Source organism: Saimiri boliviensis, chromosome 5, assembly GCF_048565385.1.
Source record: "Saimiri boliviensis isolate mSaiBol1 chromosome 5, mSaiBol1.pri, whole genome shotgun sequence".
Lineage (NCBI taxonomy): Eukaryota > Metazoa > Chordata > Mammalia > Primates > Cebidae > Saimiri > Saimiri boliviensis.
Genome location: NC_133453.1, coordinates 736,534 through 754,236, shown reverse-complemented (window position 1 = coordinate 754,236; position 17,703 = coordinate 736,534). Strand labels below are relative to the sequence as shown.

Sequence of the window (17,703 nt, the reverse complement as noted above, 5' to 3'; positions counted from 1 at the left end):
GGTTTCTCCATGTTGGTGAGGCTGGTCTCAAACTCCTGACCTCAGGTGATCCACCTGCCTCAGCCTCCCAAAGTGCTGGGATTACAGGCGTGAGACACCATGTCCAGCCAGAATTTGATTTTTTAGCTTAAAAATTATTGTAAAACAGACCTCAACAAAACAACATTAAAAACTGGCAATCCCCCGAGGCTTTCTCAAGAAATATATTCTAAAGTATATCTTCAAAACTATAATTTCAATTAAACTTTAATTATAATTTTAATATATAATTTAAATAAAAATAGGACCTTCTTATATTCATTCTTTCACCACCGGCTACACTTATTTACATTTGGAAAGACATCATGGCCATCTTTCCTAGTATCAAATACAAATTTACCTCATTTGTCAAAACTGCATGAATACCTTATGGATAGAACCCTTGAACTGATTTTTCTTTAAATTATAAACAATGCCGAAAAGAACCACCTCTGTTCACTTGGGCCTGTACCTCCACAGGATAAACTGAATTGGAAATGGAATTATTTGATTACAGGGAATGCACTGATAGATATCACCAACGTAAAACTGTTCTTCTCCCAGAGTTTAACCAGTTACACTCACAACACCTGATTACAGAATATCCACTTCTCTCTTGATGACAACTACAACGACCATGTTTATCTTTTTCCAGCCTGATGTGGGGGAAACATGATTTTAATGGCAACTCTGATCAGTGAGACAGCAATCTTAATTAGCTTACTGACCATCTGAATTTCTCTACTGTGAAGACCAAAAGCAAACTAAGCACAACCAACCCACCCACCTTTCTACCAGTGTTTCAGCAATGCCTGTAAGACAAAGCAAAATCCACATGTGGGCAACAGAGCAGCAGGAACGAACAGAATTATAAATTTAAGTGAAACTCCAGTTGTATGCCAAAAATAACCTTCCTAAAGGACACCCAGGCAAAAGTAATGAGAAAATACTATTAAAAAGGATATCTTTTGCCTCAACTAGTCACACAGTAGACAACATAAGCTGATATCTGAGACACCTAAGCCTGCCAAAGTTCTATTTCATTCACAAACATTAAGCTACATCGCTTTAAGAGAAGGGCTCCCCAAAAAGGTGATTTTGCTTACAGAAAAGCGTCGAAGTGTATCCTGTTTTGGGGGTACACAGACCTGGGTAGATGGTAGACTGAGGCTGACTGACAAGGCCAGGTTAGAGGAGTGAGGTAGGTCAAGGCACAAACTCTGGAGCCAAACCACTAACTCTAGTCTTTGCCTCAGGGTCTACCTCAACCTGCAATGACAACAACACTTGCCTCCTCCAGTTGATGTCGTGAATGGTGTGGCCCATGGTCCCCTGACCATGATCCATCCATAGTACGGGGTCACTCTGCTCCAGCTCTCCAAAGGCTTCAACATCTGTCCGCTAGGAGTCCTGCCTCCTCCCCTGACCTGCCCATCTCCTGCACCCTCTGGCCGGGCTGCACACTGGCCTTCCACATTCCTCTAAAGTGCTCATCAGAGGCCTGTCCCCAGGCTTTTGCACCTCCTGTCCAATCCTCTTAGAACGCGCTTCCCAGACGGCTAACCGGCTAACCGTGTGGCTTGTTTGCTCGCTCAAGTCTGAATCAACTGTCGCTCAGTCAGCGAGGCGTCCCCACTATGCCAAACTGCCACTGTGTCCCCCATTCCACTCCTCCCCCCGATATTTTATTTTCCTCCTTCCTTCTTGTCCACATTGGACATACTGCATGTCTGCCAGTCTGCTGACTGCCTGTCACCCCTTACCAAAAAGTGACCTCCATGAAAGCGCAGCAGAACATGTGTGCTTTTTCCTTACTGCATCTCACTTACTGGAATAATGTCTCCAGCATGGGCCGTCGTCAGATCAATATTTATACTACCTCCTGAGGCACCATTAAAATTGTATATATATATATATATATATATATATATATATATATACATATTTTAAGATATAAATCACAAAAACAAAGACCAAGAATAGAGATAAGAACATCAGAATACTGGAGGCTAGAAACTGGAAACAGACCTGAAAGGGCTGAATCCTGCGTCCGCAATGGGAAGGCCAACTAGCAACAAGACTGGAAGCCAAGAGACCTCAATTAAAAACAGAGTTGTCTCACAGGTTGAAATGGCAGGAAGATCCCTAGATTCACCCCACAACATTGCAGCCACATGCAGTCATTCTGTGCAGCCCCTCTCCTGCCCTGGCCAAATGGTACAGTTTTCCTCTCTGCAAAGGGAAGCAGAATCTTTGGACTAGAGACACCAGTTGCAGAGGAGGGTGGGAAACAAGTCTGAAATGGGGAAGTAAGCTCTTTCCATGGTTACTGCGGCGCCCACTTGGCCTTAGCCAGGCAAAGTGCTACAAGACATTTCTCTGGGGAATCTGAAGAAACCCAAAGAAGCTGACAGGGGCGCCGCAAGGAAACGGCCCAGCCAGGTGCGTCTGCAGTGAACGCCACAGCCACAAGCTCAGAGGCCCTCTGACTTACGAGCGAGCACAAGAGCACCACCGGACAGCCCAGAAAAGGCTCCGACGGAAGCCAAAACCCAAAACACACAACAGCAGCCTGAACAGTGACTCGAGGAAAAAGAACACCTCATTAGTATCATCAAAGAATTAGGAGGCGATACCACATTCATGAAACAAAAAACAGATTATAAAACAGGAATAGAAAGAACAAGAGAAAGCTCTTAGAAATGGAAAAAACCTCAGTAGAAGGGTTGGAAGATACATTTAAGAATAACTTCCAGAAAGAAAATGAAAAACCAAAGGGTACAAAATATCAATTAGGAAGAATATGATCTTTTCTGGGATACATTGTACAGCATGGTGAATATAGTAAATAATAATGTAGATGTCAAAAATGCTGACAGTAAATTTCAAATGCTTTCACCACAAAAAACTTAAAAGTATTCGAGGTAATGAATTATGTTAATTAACTTGATTTTATTCCATTGTATCCATAAATCGTAACATCTCTTTGTACCCCCAAAATATGTACAAGTATAATTTGTCAATTTACAGTTTAAAAGATAAAAACAAAAAAATCTTGGGGGAGGGGTAGACGAAACTTAAGAAAATTACGAGTGCCAATCCAGAAGGTTCAAGAGAAGAATTCTAGAAAGAGAAAGCAAATAGAAACAAGTCAAAGCAATAAATCAACAAAAATGCCGAGCATCAAACAACATGAGTTGCAAATAAATGGGACCAAAGAGTAGGCAAGACATTGGATGAAAACAGTCTCCAAGGGACATCATTGTTCTGGGAGCTCTGAGTTTCACAGAAAGAAAAGCCTCGGAGGCCAGATGCAAAGCCTTCACTCCCAGCACTGTGTCTGAGGCAGGAGAATCACTTGAGGCCAGGAGTTCAAGACCAGCCTGGGCAACGTTGAGCGCTCATGTCTACAAAAATTTTTTTTTTTTTTTTGAGACGGAGTTTCGCCCTTGTTACCCAGGCTGGAGTGCAATGGCGCGATCTCGGCTCACCGCAACCTCCGCCTCCTGGGTTCAGGCAATTCTCCTGCCTCAGCCTCCTGAGTAGCTGGGATTATAGGCACGCACCACCATGCCCAGCTAATTTTTTGTATTTTTAGTAGAGACGGGGTTTCACCATGTTGACCAGGCTGGTCTCGATCTCTTGACCTCGTGATCCACCCGCCTCGGCCTCCCAAAGTGTTGGGATTACAGGCTTGAGCCACCGCGCCTGGCCTTATAAAAAGTTTTAAAAATTATCTGGGTGTAGTGGTGCATGCCTGCTGTCTCAGGTACCTGGGAGGCAACAGCATCACTCGAGCCCAGGAGATCATAGCCACTGTGAACTATGACAGGGCCGCTGCACTCCAGCCTGGGCCACAGAGCGAGACGCTGCGCTGCGTATTAAACAAAAGAAAAGAACTTCATGGAGGAAAACATAGTAACACACAAAAGCTCTAAAAACGTTACCATATCTATAAAAAGAAAAAGGAATCAGAAGGGCTTAAGACTTCAACAACACTGGAAACTTAAAGACAGTTGAGAAAAATGCTGTCCAAACTCCTACTCGAGTATAAGAGCAGAATAAGGCCGGGCGCGGTGGCTCACGCCTGTAATCCCAGCACTTTGGGAGGCCGAGGCGGGTGGATCACGAGGTCGAGAGATCGAGACCATCCTGGTCAACATGGTGAAACCCCGTCTCTACTAAAAATACAAAAAATTAGCTGGGCATGGTGGCACGTGCCTGTAATCCCAGCTACTCAGGAGGCTGAGGCAGGAGAATTGCCTGAACCCAGGAGGCGGAGGTTGCGGTGAGCCGAGATCGCGCCATTGCACTCCAGCCTGGGTAACAAGAGCGAAACTCCGTCTCAAAAAAAAAAAAATTTACAGACAAGCCTGCAGCAGGTTGGAGGTGTTGGAAGAGATTTATTCAAGATAAAATGATAGGAATACTAATTTTCATCAAAACAATGGATAATTTCTTGAAAGGAGATTTAGACAACTGGTGCAGAATTTGGGGTTGAATTGTAGTGATAAAATAAAGGAAACGGAGCAAGTAGGAAGCAAAGAGAAACAAATGAGACTTGTAATAACTCAGGAAAGCAAAGTGATCCAGAAAAGGGAAAACAACCCTATTATACCACTTGGCCCAGCTGTGAGCGGCAATATGTAGTTACAAAATACTACTGAACTGACCAAACTAACAATATTTCACTTTGGGCAGTCATGGATCTGTTGCACAGAGAAGGCAGAGGGTGAAAGAAAGCTAGAAACTTCCTACCTATTCTCAGTGTCAAGTGAAGAGACGCCACATGACACGGGGAGGGGACACAGATACAGATGTCAAGCCAATAGGCTGTTCAGAGTTGGAGGCAAAGATCAAGGAAACCTACTAAGGCTAAAGTAGATACTCTGCAGGGGAGGACGGATGATTAGGGGAAGGACACTGGCACTTTTTCCTTACAAGACTTTCTAGGATTATCTGACTCTATAAATTACATTAAGATACAAACTTGATTTGAACTAAGATTACTATGAATGCCAACAAAAAGTAGTAAGAGAGAGTATGTAGTCAATGTATTGTTACCAAATTAACAGCAAGTATCAACGAGATGACTAACACAACATGACGTCCAGACAGGTCTCAGAACAAGTGTCTCCGTATTCGAGGAACTTCAGTGTGCTTGGTAAAACAATAGCCTACTAGGGATTTCACTTCTAAAATGTCTCTGACTTTGAAATACTGAAAATAACATGTAACCAATTTTTAAAATATTATACAAATGAAAAAAGGTTCTTTTCATCATTTCCTTGGTTTCCAAATGTTGAACGCTGCGGTGCTTTGACCATTTAAGGAAAAAAGCATTATACTGGTTGAGGTCTTCTGCTCTTCCACTTGGTCAAAAACCTTTACATGTATTTCGGACTTTTGTATCATCATAATTTGGCAACTGAGAAAGCTGCGTGGTATGCTGCTTCCAGAACTTGGTTACTGCTTACCAGAAGAGGGAAACACTTTCTTACCACCATTTGCCTATGGGATGGATGCACACTGAACGGGCCATGCCAAACAGGAAAACCACTTGGTACTTCATAAGGCATGTTCTCTGCTTAAGCCTTTCTGTAAATAATTTCAGTCGGGACGCACTAATGGCGAATCCAATGACCCATGAAAGATCCTCAGTTATCCCAGTGCAGTCAGTGTCATCGTCTCAAATTCTGTGCAGGTCAGAGTTAGACAAATGCCCTTCACTACTCAGTCTGAGCTAAGCCCTTTACCATTTGCAACGGCCAGAGTATACCAAATTGTCAACCTGTTACCCACATATGAAACCAACTATAAACGTCAGCCTCCTCTTTCCTAGTCTTCCCGTCTCCTCCCAACACCACTTGGAAAAACTCTTACTCATCTTTTAAACCCCAGTTCACATACTATCTGAAGACTTTCCAGTAGGTAATCACAGCCTATTTCCTATGTCCACACCATATAGTATTTCTATCACATCATAATGCAATTACTTGTCTACAAATGACATATGAGTCTCCCACATCAGACCACAAACTGCTTGACGAAAAGAAGTCTATATCCTCTTGGGGGTTTTTTGTTTGTTTTTCTAAGACGGAGTCTCACTCTGTCGCCCAGGCTGAGGCTGGAGTGCAGTGGTGCAATCTTGGCTCACTGCAACCTCCGCCTCCTGGGTTCAAGCGATTCTTGATTTTCGTGCCTCAACCTAGCGTGTAGCTGAGATTACGTGCAGGCGTGCACCACCATGCTCGGCTAATTTTTTTATTTTTATGTAAAGACGGGGTTTCACCACGTTGCTCAGTCTGGTCTCCAGCTCCTGACCTCAAGTAATCCGCCTGCCACGGCCTCCCGAAGTGCTGGGACTGCAAGCATGAGCCACCACGCCTGGCTGAAAACTCGATATCCTCTTAACCTTTGTATCTGCAGAGCCCTTAAACTTACACAGTAATTTCCAGTAAATATCTTTTTTCTATTGAAATGAAGAAGTGAGGCCATGAGGCTGAAGTTATACAAACGGAAGGCCAAAACAACAAAACCAGGTAAAATACTTAATTACTCAAGAAGAAATGCTCCCACCAGGCCACTAAGTTAGCGTTGCCCACCGGAGATGAAACTGTAACAGGGATTCAGTTAAGCTTAGTGACGCTGAGGGACGGGACACAGGTCAGCTACACCTCAGAGGTGCTCCTCTTACACTCAATGTACTTTTACCCCAGTGACGTTAATTTGACACACGATAAGATGAGCTAACTCCCTTCAACAGCGCTTGGCACCAAGCAAACCTAATAGTAATAACAGGAAAGTTTAATCCTCATGCTGCATTACTTAACTGGGTTTCAAATGCTGTACCTGAGACTTGAGGAACAGGCTCCAGCTCCATTTTCTCCAAGTCTAAAACTCTTAATAGGTTGACATTTCAGACCCACAGATTCGATAATTCAAATGATAGAAATAATTCTTAACCAAACACCTTTTCAACTGTTTCTAAATACTGCTGCCAAGTATCCTAATATCATGTGTACTTAATGAATTTAGCCTAGGGGCACTTCCAGCTGTCAAAAAATCAAAATACAAATCTAAGCACTACGTTTCATCCAGTTTTTCAGCATCCCAGATTTGCTTCCCTAAATGAACAGTAAGCTTATTATGCAAGGTGCCACTACCAGGAGCCTTAGACAAAATCCTAATTGTGACTTATCCTATCTTAACAGGGTTTTAGGGAAGTTACCTGCTAAGAAAATGACTGATTATCCACAAGCAGACATCCAATAAACGTGAAGTCACTGCTTGAGGCTTAGGGTATAGGGTGGCTCTGAATCTGAGGACACACAGCAAAATGCACAACTGAGGGGCAAATCGCCGTGTTCCTGAAGATTACGACTCATCCACGTTATGTCAAACGTTTCCTTTGACTATAAGCACTGTTTAATAAAGCAAAGCCCAAGTCGGCTGCCTTCGGTTTTACATGGCGGCCACACACCACGTCCAGTCTGACCTCTCGTTTCCTACGTGGAATGGACAGGACACGCAGCAGCTAGCCCTGAGCACCTTACCACTTTTCAGAGGAGCCACGCACAAAAATACCCTCGCAACATGCCACGGGGCCAGAGCAGCTCAGGTTCCCAGCACCAGGCGGGTCAGCCACTGCGAACTCAGGAAGTAGTTCCCTTAAAGGGGAGAAACCCAGGAAGGCTTCCTGAACGAGAGGTCTTTGCGCCGAGCCTCGCTGTGAGTCTCGGACAGTTGCTGAGCCTCCAGGCCACGCGGGAGGGAGGAAAGGATACCCCGGCCGGGGCGCAACCCGCGGGCCGGGGCACAACCCGCGGGCCGGAGCCGCCCGCGCCCATCCCGCTCGGGCCGCAGCCAGGAACGGCACCCTCCCGTCCCCGAGCCACGTCGCTGCTCGGAGGCTCGCGGAGCACTCCCCAGGTCTCACCTCGGGCCCCACACCAGAAGGAGAAAGCTAGGGGCCGCGCCAGCTCCGCCCTCCCCCGCGGGGCGGCGGGCCCCAGCCCGGGCACAGGAAGGCCACGTCCCCGGGGAGGGACGCCGACTCGATGGTCTGCGCAGGGCCGTGGGCCCCACGTGGCCCGCGTGCAGCCAATAGCCAATCCCGGAGAGGCCCCCGATCACCGAGACGGCGGCGGCCGAGGGCTAGACCGGCCTCGCGCAGCCGCTCGCCGTCCTCCGCCCAGTCCGCTTGGCGCCCCGGCGCGGTGCTGCCGCCATCTTCCTGGAGGCCAGGAGCAGGAGCGAAGGCTCCCCCCTCTGTGATCGCTCCGCACTCCCGCCACCACCTGCCCTCCCCCGACCGCCGCTCTCCTCCTCGGTGGGCACCTGGTTCCTCCTAACAAACGCCCTTTCCCCTACTCCAGTTACCCACTGCAAGGCGGAGATTCTCATTACCTGTTCCACTCTTATTAGCATAGGAAAACCAAGCTCATAAGGTAGGAACTGTGGCGAAACACGGACGAGCCGCCATCTTGGTAAAGGAGAAGAGGGTGCGCTTGACCTCCCCCCACCCCCAGCCTCTTTATGGCCAACCGCCGTGGGAGGAGCACGGCGCTTGCGCAGAGGCGGACGACGCGGACGAGTCTGGGCCTGCGCACTCGGAAGCCGGCCGCACGGGGGAGGGGAAAAAGGCCGAGCCGCGCGGAGCCAGGAAGGAGTTGGCAAAGGGGCGGGGCGGCGCGTGACGCAATCCGCCTGCGCGCTGGGCGGGGCGGGGCGTGAGCCGGCCGCGGGCGCTGGGCGGGTCCGCGGCGCGGTCTGTCGGCGCCTGTTTCCTCGCTGGTTGGCGGGTGAGTGTCTCGCCAGGGTTCCCCGCCGCGGCGGGGGCTCCAGTTGTGGGTCGGCCCCCCCCCGGAGGTGCGGGAGACGCCCCGTTCGTCCCATACCCCCGCGGGGTGGTCGGCCTTGTCTGCGGCGCCGGCGGGCCGTGATGGGGGAGGGGCGGCCGGGCCGGGCTCTGCGGCCCCCGTCGTGGGCTCCGCCATCCGGGGCGGCCCTAGTGCCGGCTACAAGCGGCTCCGACACGGGCAGGCGGGGCTGGGCGCGGGAGTGGGGGTCCCGGGGACCCCGCGGCCAGCCTGCGGGAATTCCACGGCACGGTCGTTGGTGCTGGGCCTGGGGGCGTCCAGTGCCGTCGAGGCCGGGAGGTTTGATGCCCGGAGGGAGGTTGCGGGTTCAGGCCCGACGAGCACTTAGCAGCTTGTGTGGCCATCTTGGCTTTCTAACGGTGCCGTTTCCTCCCGGAGGCCTGGAGGACGGGCCAGCCCCTAATCCTCCGAGCCTTTCGGCTGGACGCGGCGAGTAAGCGGGGAGAGAGCGACTAGGCCTCGCCTGCGAGTACCTTCGGCGTGGAGAGGCGGCCAGGGGCTGCCGCAGCGAGGCACGGACCGACGGCGGGGCGCAGGGCTCGGGCTGGGAGGGAGGAGAGTGCAAGCCTGTGGTCAGCGAAGTCCCTGCTGTGACGTGGCCTGCAGGCCCAGGCAACACCTGGCTTGCTTTTACTTTTCTGGCCGAATTCTTGTCAATACCGCCAGGCCCTGTCCTGTCTCCGCACAAACACCGGACCCAGCTACACTGAACTTGTGGTTCAAACTTGTTCACGTTCGGCCATTGCCCAAAGCCTTCCGTAAGTCTGCATACTCCCCCCTTCTCCGCCGTCCCCTTGCCTAGTCCCTGCTTGTGGGATTCCGCCCAAGTCAGATTTCCTCCAGACTGGCTTGGGTGTTCGCCTGATGTTCCGGATGGTAGTTGTCGTCCACTGGCCTATTGGTCCTGCGAGGGGCAGGGCACATGTTGACCTTGTCACCCGTGCCTGGGTCGGCGACCAGCACCTAGCAGGTTCTCCCTAGTTTTTCTAATGACTGGAATCATAATGCCTGCAGGCATCATGTTTCAAAGTAGCTTTGCTGTCATAAAGGAAAATATGGTGTAGGGATCATGAAAGCTGACCCTTGATGCTTAGGATTTGAGCTTCATTGGTTTCGTTTATTTTTGATAGCTCCCATTAAGTGATTATTTGCACCAACCACCCGGCATCCTAGTTCATGGTGTGTACTATTATGTCTAATCTTGGCGTTGATCTCATTAGCTGTAAAGGTGGTCCTGATTTATTTTTTCCTAACTTCCACCTTCATCTCTCTCACCAGTTTAGAATTAAAAACAAAAGCATTTTAATTAGGTCAGATTTACATTCTGACTGGCTCCTAAACCAACAAGGTGACCTAGGGAAGGAGGCCACGGGTTCGCCTATCATTCATAAATGTAATTCAGGCTCCTTTTTTATTCCTAATACCAGCATACAGAAACTGCTGTAAAAGAAAGAGTTATGGGTACTTTTTTTTTTTTTTTTTTTTTTTTTTTTCCTGGAGGAAGAGGGACACCAAAACCCATTTGGCAGCAGAATTGAGGTGAGGACATGTGTACAGTCTGTTTATCCCACTTTCCGTTAGCGGTCATACATGCCACTGATCCCTGCCCCAGTCCCTGGTAAGAGTGTTCTGTGGTGGTTGCGAACATGTACCTTCCTCAAACCCAAAGAATCCAAATGCTTTGAATAAGAGATCATGGACCTTCAGGATTCTACATCGCAGGATGTTTTTCATCTTCTCTTTTGTTTTGGGAAATTGGTTTTTTTAATGTATTGGGATGGGACTATTCTGTGGAAGAAATAAGTTGTGGGTCAGGATTAAAGAACTTTAAACAACTGGGATGTGGAATAAACAGGATTTGAAGGAATAAAATTTTCATTTGACTACGTTTTTGACCCAATTTGTCTGCACCCAGTGTTTAATCACAGTGCTTGACAGTTTGTGTTGCTGGATGAAGGCTTTCTTACTGAAAACCAAGTGCTTCAGAGGTTCATTATTCCTCTTTCACCTTCCATTTCACATTAGTTAATAAATTGTGAGAGAAAATAATTGTGGTTCCATATTGTGGATCCATATTATGTTTCAGAAAAAAAAAATGAAAAAAAATAGGAGATGGCAGGAGAAACTTGGTAAAATCAAAGCAAAGTTGAAATGTCAGTAGGAGACAAATGGTTTCTCCATTTTCCCATATGTGTGCTCAGGATTCAGTGAGGCTGAGGGGGCCTTTGGAGGTGCTCTATGGTATTCCTATGTTGTACTGTGTGGGTTTGAAATCAGATACATGTAATAGGTGGTAAGGCAAGTGCCTGCTCTTTTCTATCCTCGGCATTGGCATTTATGCTTCCATGTGAACCTGAAGCTCGTCTTATCCAGTTCTTTAAGAAAAAAGCCACACCATTAGAGATTCCACTTAGAAATGGATCAAATTATATGCTAATTTTGGGAAAATAAAAATAAAAATGATTTGATTTACGTAGGACCTGTTTTCTCTCTTCTAGTTTGGTCCCTACTTGTTTGATTTTTTTTTTTTTTTTGGACAAAGTATTTTGCTCTTGTTGCCCAAGCTAGAGTACAGTGGCATGCTATCGGCTCAACACAGCCTCCGCCCCTGAGTTCAAGTGTTCTCTTGTGTCAGCCTCCCAAGTAGCCAGGATTACAGGCATGCGCCACCACACCTGGCTAATTTTGTTTTTTAGTAGAGATGGGGTTTCTCCATGTTGGCCAGGCTGGTCTTGAACTCCTGAACTCAAATGATCCACCTCCAAAAGTGCTGGGATTACAGGCAGGAGCCACCGAGTCCAGCTCCTGGATTTTTAAAAATTCGATTGTAAATGATGTGCCTCCATTTCTATTCCTCAGTATTTAGTGCTAGTACTTGACTTACTTGAAATCTTATATTAGGTTACCTTACTAAATTACCTTATTCTAGAATTCTTTTAACCTGAGTAGTTGTGTTTTCTGTGTATTCAGTCCAATCAGCAAAAAGCATTTTGTTTTCATTTTCTTGTTTCATTACGTTCCATAAACTCACCAAGGTAGTATTACATAATCATGGTGAAATTGCAGTATCTAGGTCTTATTTGGATCTTGATTCAAGGAAGAAACGAGAGAATGGAGAATATGAATCCTGATTGGGTATTTGACTGCATTACAGAGCTAGCTATGCAATGGTTTGTCATTTTTAGGAGCCCTTGTTTTTATGTATGCATAGATGCTAGATAGTCATATTTGCTTCATAATCATTGAGGCAGTGGCATTGAAGATTGTGGGAATAGATGAAACATTACTGACCTCGAGTTGCTAATTGTTGAGGCTGGATAATGGATGGCACATGGGGCTTTTGTTTGCTTTGTATAGGTTTTCAAGTATAAGTTTTCATGTAAGTGTTTTAAAATAATTATGGAAGGGCATTCCTGCCTAATTATCAGTTGTAATTTAAATAGATTTAGTTTTCCATTGTTTAGAGAATAGCATTTGCCATAGGCTTTCAGACAGAAATATTCTGAATTAGATTTAAGGAGATTTTCTTTTCTTTTCTTTTTTTTTGAGACAGTCTTGCAGTGGTGCCATTTCAGCTCACTACACCCTTCACCTCCTGGGCTCAAGGGATCCTCTCACCTCAGTCTCTCACTTAGCTGGGACTGCAGGTGTCCGCCACCACACCTAGCTAATGTTTTTGTATTTTTTTGTAGAGACGGTGATTTGCCATGTTGCCCAGGCTGGTCTTGAACTCCTGAACTCAAGTGTGCCTCCTGCCTCAGCTTCCCAAAGTGCTGGGATTATAGGCATGAGCCACCACACCCCTCCAGCAGTTTTCTTAGTGTTTTCATTATAATTGGTTGCTGAATTTCATATGCTTCATCAGCATCTATGAATGCATGATTTTTTTCCCTGTAATGTGTGTTGGCTTACTATTTGATAGATGCTTTTGATACATTTCCTGGAATCTAGTTGCTAGCAAATATTTTATTCAGGATTTTTGCATTTATATTTGTGAGTGAAATTGACCTATGGTACATTTATTCCTTCATTTATTTCTTCTGTCTCCATTGGGCTTGTTATTAAAACTGCTGTCTTGATAAAACAGTTTTTTTCCTTTTTTCTGTAGAGGCTTGAAACAGTTAAATGACTTTGGTCTTGTCCAGGGTTGGATGGAGTTAAACTCTAATGTCAAGTCTTGGTCCTTTTCATTGGCATGTCTTTAATCAGCTGCTTAGTGATATTTGTTCTAGTCAGATTTTCCAGTTTTTGATTCTGTATTGGTAATTTACAGTGCCCATTTTTTTCTACATTTTCAGATTTGTGGCCATATTGCTACATGTAGTCTCCTCTGTCATTATTTTAGCTACTTTTCTATATTTGCTGTTTTTTTCCTGAATTGGGCTTGTGAAGAATTTTAGAAAACTAGCTTCTGAGGCCAGGCATGGTGGCTCACATCTGTAATCCCCGCACTTTGGGAGGTCAAGGCAGGTGGATCACTTGAGGTTAGGAGATTTCACCTGGCCAACATGGTAAAACCCTGTCTCTACTGAAAACGCAAAAATTAGCTGGACGTGGTGGTGGATACCTGTAATCCCAGCTACTCGGGGGCTGAGGCAGGAGCATTCCTTGAATCCAGGAGGCAGAGATGGCAGTGAGCTGAGATCACGCCAGTGCGCTCCAACCTGCGTGACAAGAGCAAAACTTCGTCTCAGAAAACAAAAACGGCTTTCGGGTTTGTGTGCCCTTTTTTCCCCCTCATAATTCATTTTTTCTCTTTATCGATTTCCTGTTTTGAGTTATTTTGTTCGTTTTCTAATATTGTTGAATATCAAATTTATTTTCAGTGTTCTTTAATAGTGAAAAACCGTGAAACCCAAAGTGTCACGTGAGTTTGTGAAGCTTTTACTATATCCCCTAAGTTTTGCTTTTGTCTTCTTTCCGTTGCTTTTAGAGATTGCTTGTGGCTTTGCTTTTGCTGCCCACCTTGATCCAGGGGATATCCTGTCACGTAACAGGTTACTGGGAGTTTGCGTCTTCCTCCCCAATTTAAGCATATCATTATTTAAGAACACTGACTGTAAAAATGCTTTTCAATCTTCAAATTTTGATGAGGCTTTTTTTATGGTAGATACATGACTTTTAAACTTTTTTTTTTTTTTAAGTTTTGTCCTTATTGATTCAAGTTTCTCTCTGTCTGCTAAATCAAATTTATTGGTTGTATTGCTCAGTTCTTCTCTGTCCTTGCACATACTGTGTTTACTGAATCTGTTCAATTCTCAGAAACATCTATTAAAGTTTCTCACTTGGATTGCATTTTTCTTAACTTTGTATTTTTCCTAGTTCTTGCTTTGTTTATTTACAGTGATTATTTGAATATATAGGCTTATGAATATTTTATCTTCCCTTTAGATTGTTTCTTTTATCGTTATAATTTGTTGTCACTGTTATTCTGCTTAGTTCTTTTTACTTTAATTCCTGTCTTGGCTGACAGTAGTGATGTCTCTCCTCTGTGTTGGCACTAGCCTGCTATCTTTTACCTTGTCTCTTTATTTTCAGCCGTTGTTTACTCCTTTGTTTAAGGCATATTTCTTTGACATACCTCATAGCAGGACTGTTTTTTGGTTTTGGGGTTTTTTTAGCCCAATCTTTTAAGCAGAGAATTTGGTTATTTCCCATTTATATTGGTGACTGATATTCTTGAATTTTGTCCCTGTTGTCTTGATTTAGGATTACAACTGATTTTGTTTCTTCTTGTTTGTTTTCTGTATTTTTGCTGGTTTGATGAAGTTTCTGTTTTCTCCATATTTTTCTCTTAATTTGGAAATTTTCCTTGTTATTTTATTACCTTTTTTTTTTAACTCCCATAATCAGATACTTACCTCTGTATGATTTGAAAATGAGATGCCAAATCCTTGTGCCAAAAGTGTCTGTATTCCATCTGAGCCTTCTCTTTTCCTTTAGGAAGTTCTGCTCCTCCACACTCACACTTGACCTCAACTCTTAGGTTTCGCTGAGGTTAAAGGCTCATGAATCTTACTGCTACCATCCCTTGATTAACCAAGCCAAATGACGTTGAGGATGCAGGGATCTCATTTCTTACAAGGTAGTTGGGAACATTTCCACTCAAAAGGGAAACACAGAGTTCACAGTATTCAGGAAGTTAAGATGTGGGGGATGGGAATCGAAAGGCAAAGTGAGAAACTTTTTAATAAGTTTCTAAGCTCCAGAGGGAATAAAATGTGACAGCAGTCAATTATCTTTCCTGGTGTTGTTAGTGAAGGTTAGCCAACAGGCTCCAGGCTTTCCAAAGCTTCATGGTCTCTAAAATTTCTATGAAAATTCTACATATCTCTAAAACTATTGTCACATTTCTCAAACACTCAGATGCCTTCAGTTCTATTTCCCGTCCTCATAAATGTAGTTCACATTGTACCCTGTACGCCAGTGTCAAGACCTAGTTCTCATGGAGCTCTAGGAATCTCAGTGAATGGCGGACATGTTAAGGTTACAGTGCTCTGTGTAATGGCATCCCTTCCTCTTGGAAAGGGTTCAAAGAGAGAAGGGGAATTACATAATTCCAGAGGTCAGGGAAGTGAGCATCCCATGTGTGTCCCTAGGGTCTAACATATAATCTATACTGAAAAAAAATTTGAATATTATTGAAAATATGGAATATGTATGTACGTGTATATATACAGTGCTTTTATCCCCTTAAAATTTTTGAAAAATTTTACATTTTTTTGTAGAGACAGGGTTTTGCTATGTCGCCCAGACTGGTGTCAAATTCCTGGCTTCCAACAATCCTGCCTCTGCTTCCCAGAGTGCTGGAATTACAGGCATGAGCCACTGCACCCAGCCACCATTTGTTTTATTTTGTTTCTTTGTTTGTTTTTTGAGATGAAGTCTCACTCTGTCTCCCAGCTTGGAGTGATCTCGTCTCACTGCAATCTCTGCCTCCCAGGTTCAAGCGATTCTCCTGCCTCAGCCTCCTGAGTAGCTGGGATCACAGGCGTGCACCACCATGCCTGGCTAATTTTTGTATTTTTAGTAGAGATGGGATTTCACCCTGCTGGCCTCAGCCTCCCAAGGTGCTGGGACTACAGGTGTGAGCACTGCACCCGGCCTAATTTTTTAAATCAAATTTACTTTTGTAATAGTAGATGCTTGTTTTATTCCTAGGGAAATATTTGAAGTAATTGAGATGCTGTCATCTAAAATAATCAAAAGGCTCCTGATTCAGTTAAAAGCATTCATTTAAGTTCAAAGTGTGAGGGCTGCTGTCCAGGGAAAAGAACTACACCAAAGAATGGTGATTAGTGCTCCTGGGTTTGGGAAAAATGAGGACTGTTTATATAGGCAAAATGGAAGTACCAAGCAGAATTAATTACATTATCTGTCCTAAGGCTCACTTAAAGAGACAAATTTGATTGGCTGCTATTGATTACACATGAAGGGGTTTGTTTAACTTTCTTTTGAAAAGAAGTTAACAGTCATAAGGATCTCTATCGCCTAGTCATTTAGGCTAGGTTTGAATAAAGAATAGGGAGTCTGGTTAATGTATAAAATCTAAACACAAAAGTCGGAAAGAATAAAAGTAGTCATATCACATGAGTCAGCTTTCAGCGCTTAACTTTTCCCTTTGGCATAATAAACTTGGAAGGTCCTGAAATTGTATTTTCTTTTTACGTTGCCTATGTGTAAGTCTTTTTACAGGTCAGTTCATGCTGTTAAATATGTGTGCCTATACATACATACTATGTATGTGCGTTTATGTGTGTCTGTGTGTTTTTTTTTGACAGACGAAACTTCACAAAAGATGTCTAAGGTAAGATCATACCTCATGTATCTACAGCATAAGGAGAAATTGCTTTGTTTTCAGACTGTCGACAGGATTTATATGAGTATTTTTAATACAACTGTTATATTTGATTCATTAAGACAAAGAGTTCTAATTTAATTGTCGTCTTTTTTTTTTTTTTTTTTTTTGAGATGAAGTTGCCATCTCGGCTCCCTGCAACATCTGCTTCCCGGGTTCAGTCAATTCCCCTGCCCCAGCTTCCCGAGTAGCTGTGACTACGTGCCACCACACTTGGCTAATTTTTTGTATTTTAGTAGAGACAGGGATTCACCATGTTGGCCAGGATGGTCTCGATCGCCTGACCTTGTGATCTGCCCGCCTCAACCTCCCAAAATGCGGGGATTACAGGCATGAGCCACTGAGCCTGGCCTAATTGTCATTTTTAAAAGTTGGAGCTTTCTCTTTTTTCAGGCTTCTACTCTCTTTTTATTACACACATCAGTAACAGTCTTTTCAGCCCCCTTAGTTAATTCCCAGCAGACCAGATAATTTAGAATTCTAAATTTATTATTATGAAATTGATGGGGCTCTTAGACTTGGTAAATTGGTTTAAATCAGCCCTTACAAGTTAGCTCAGAGATAAATGAGTTCTATAGAACATATTCTGAGAAAAGCAGAACTCGTGGAATTATTTCTCTGTTTTTTAAATCTTTGAGTCCTGTGGGTGTTCATAACTATTCAACGCAAAATTGTACCAGTTTTTGCATTTTATACAAGTGCTAGCGTGGAACATGGATAAGCAAAAAAAAAAAAAAAGCCATTTCATCACTCAGAAATAACCACTGTTCATATCTTATATACATTATTTTTCACCTGTGTGTGCATATGAATGTACGTTCACAAAGTGTAATCTTAAAGGAAATATTATTTTATATCTTGCCTTTTTCAAAATTAATAAGCAGATTTTTAAACTTCTCACTCTCAGTAGCCACCGTGTGCGTTGTGATTTCACTTTTGCTGTTC

General features: G+C 44.4%; 2 protein-coding genes across 6 annotated transcripts in view; one reads left to right on the top strand and one right to left on the bottom strand.

Moving 5' to 3' along the window:
• The window catches only part of HDLBP (high density lipoprotein binding protein), an 82,391-nt gene extending 73,851 nt beyond the window's left edge, over nucleotides 1-8,540 (bottom strand). The window contains exon 1 of one of the 2 annotated variants that reach the window (XM_039469640.2): nucleotides 8,428-8,540. The gene's annotated coding sequence lies outside the window, so the exon portion shown is untranslated. Of the gene's footprint in view, nucleotides 1-7,957; nucleotides 8,074-8,427 lie in introns of those variants that run through there. The other variant, XM_039469642.2, reaches the window with a different exon arrangement.
• Nucleotides 8,541-8,746: 206 nt separating this feature from the next.
• Nucleotides 8,747-17,703, top strand: part of SEPTIN2 (septin 2) — a 35,468-nt gene continuing 26,511 nt past the window's right edge. The window contains exons 1-2 of one of the 4 annotated variants that reach the window (XM_010347291.3): nucleotides 8,747-8,822; nucleotides 16,682-16,707. In XM_010347291.3, the coding sequence (XP_010345593.1) occupies nucleotides 16,699-16,707 (9 nt within the window). In that variant the 5' untranslated portion in view covers nucleotides 8,747-8,822; nucleotides 16,682-16,698. Of the gene's footprint in view, nucleotides 8,823-9,634; nucleotides 9,659-10,494; nucleotides 14,986-16,681; nucleotides 16,708-17,703 lie in introns of those variants that run through there. The other 3 variants (XM_039469646.2, XM_074398723.1, XM_074398724.1) reach the window with 3 other exon arrangements.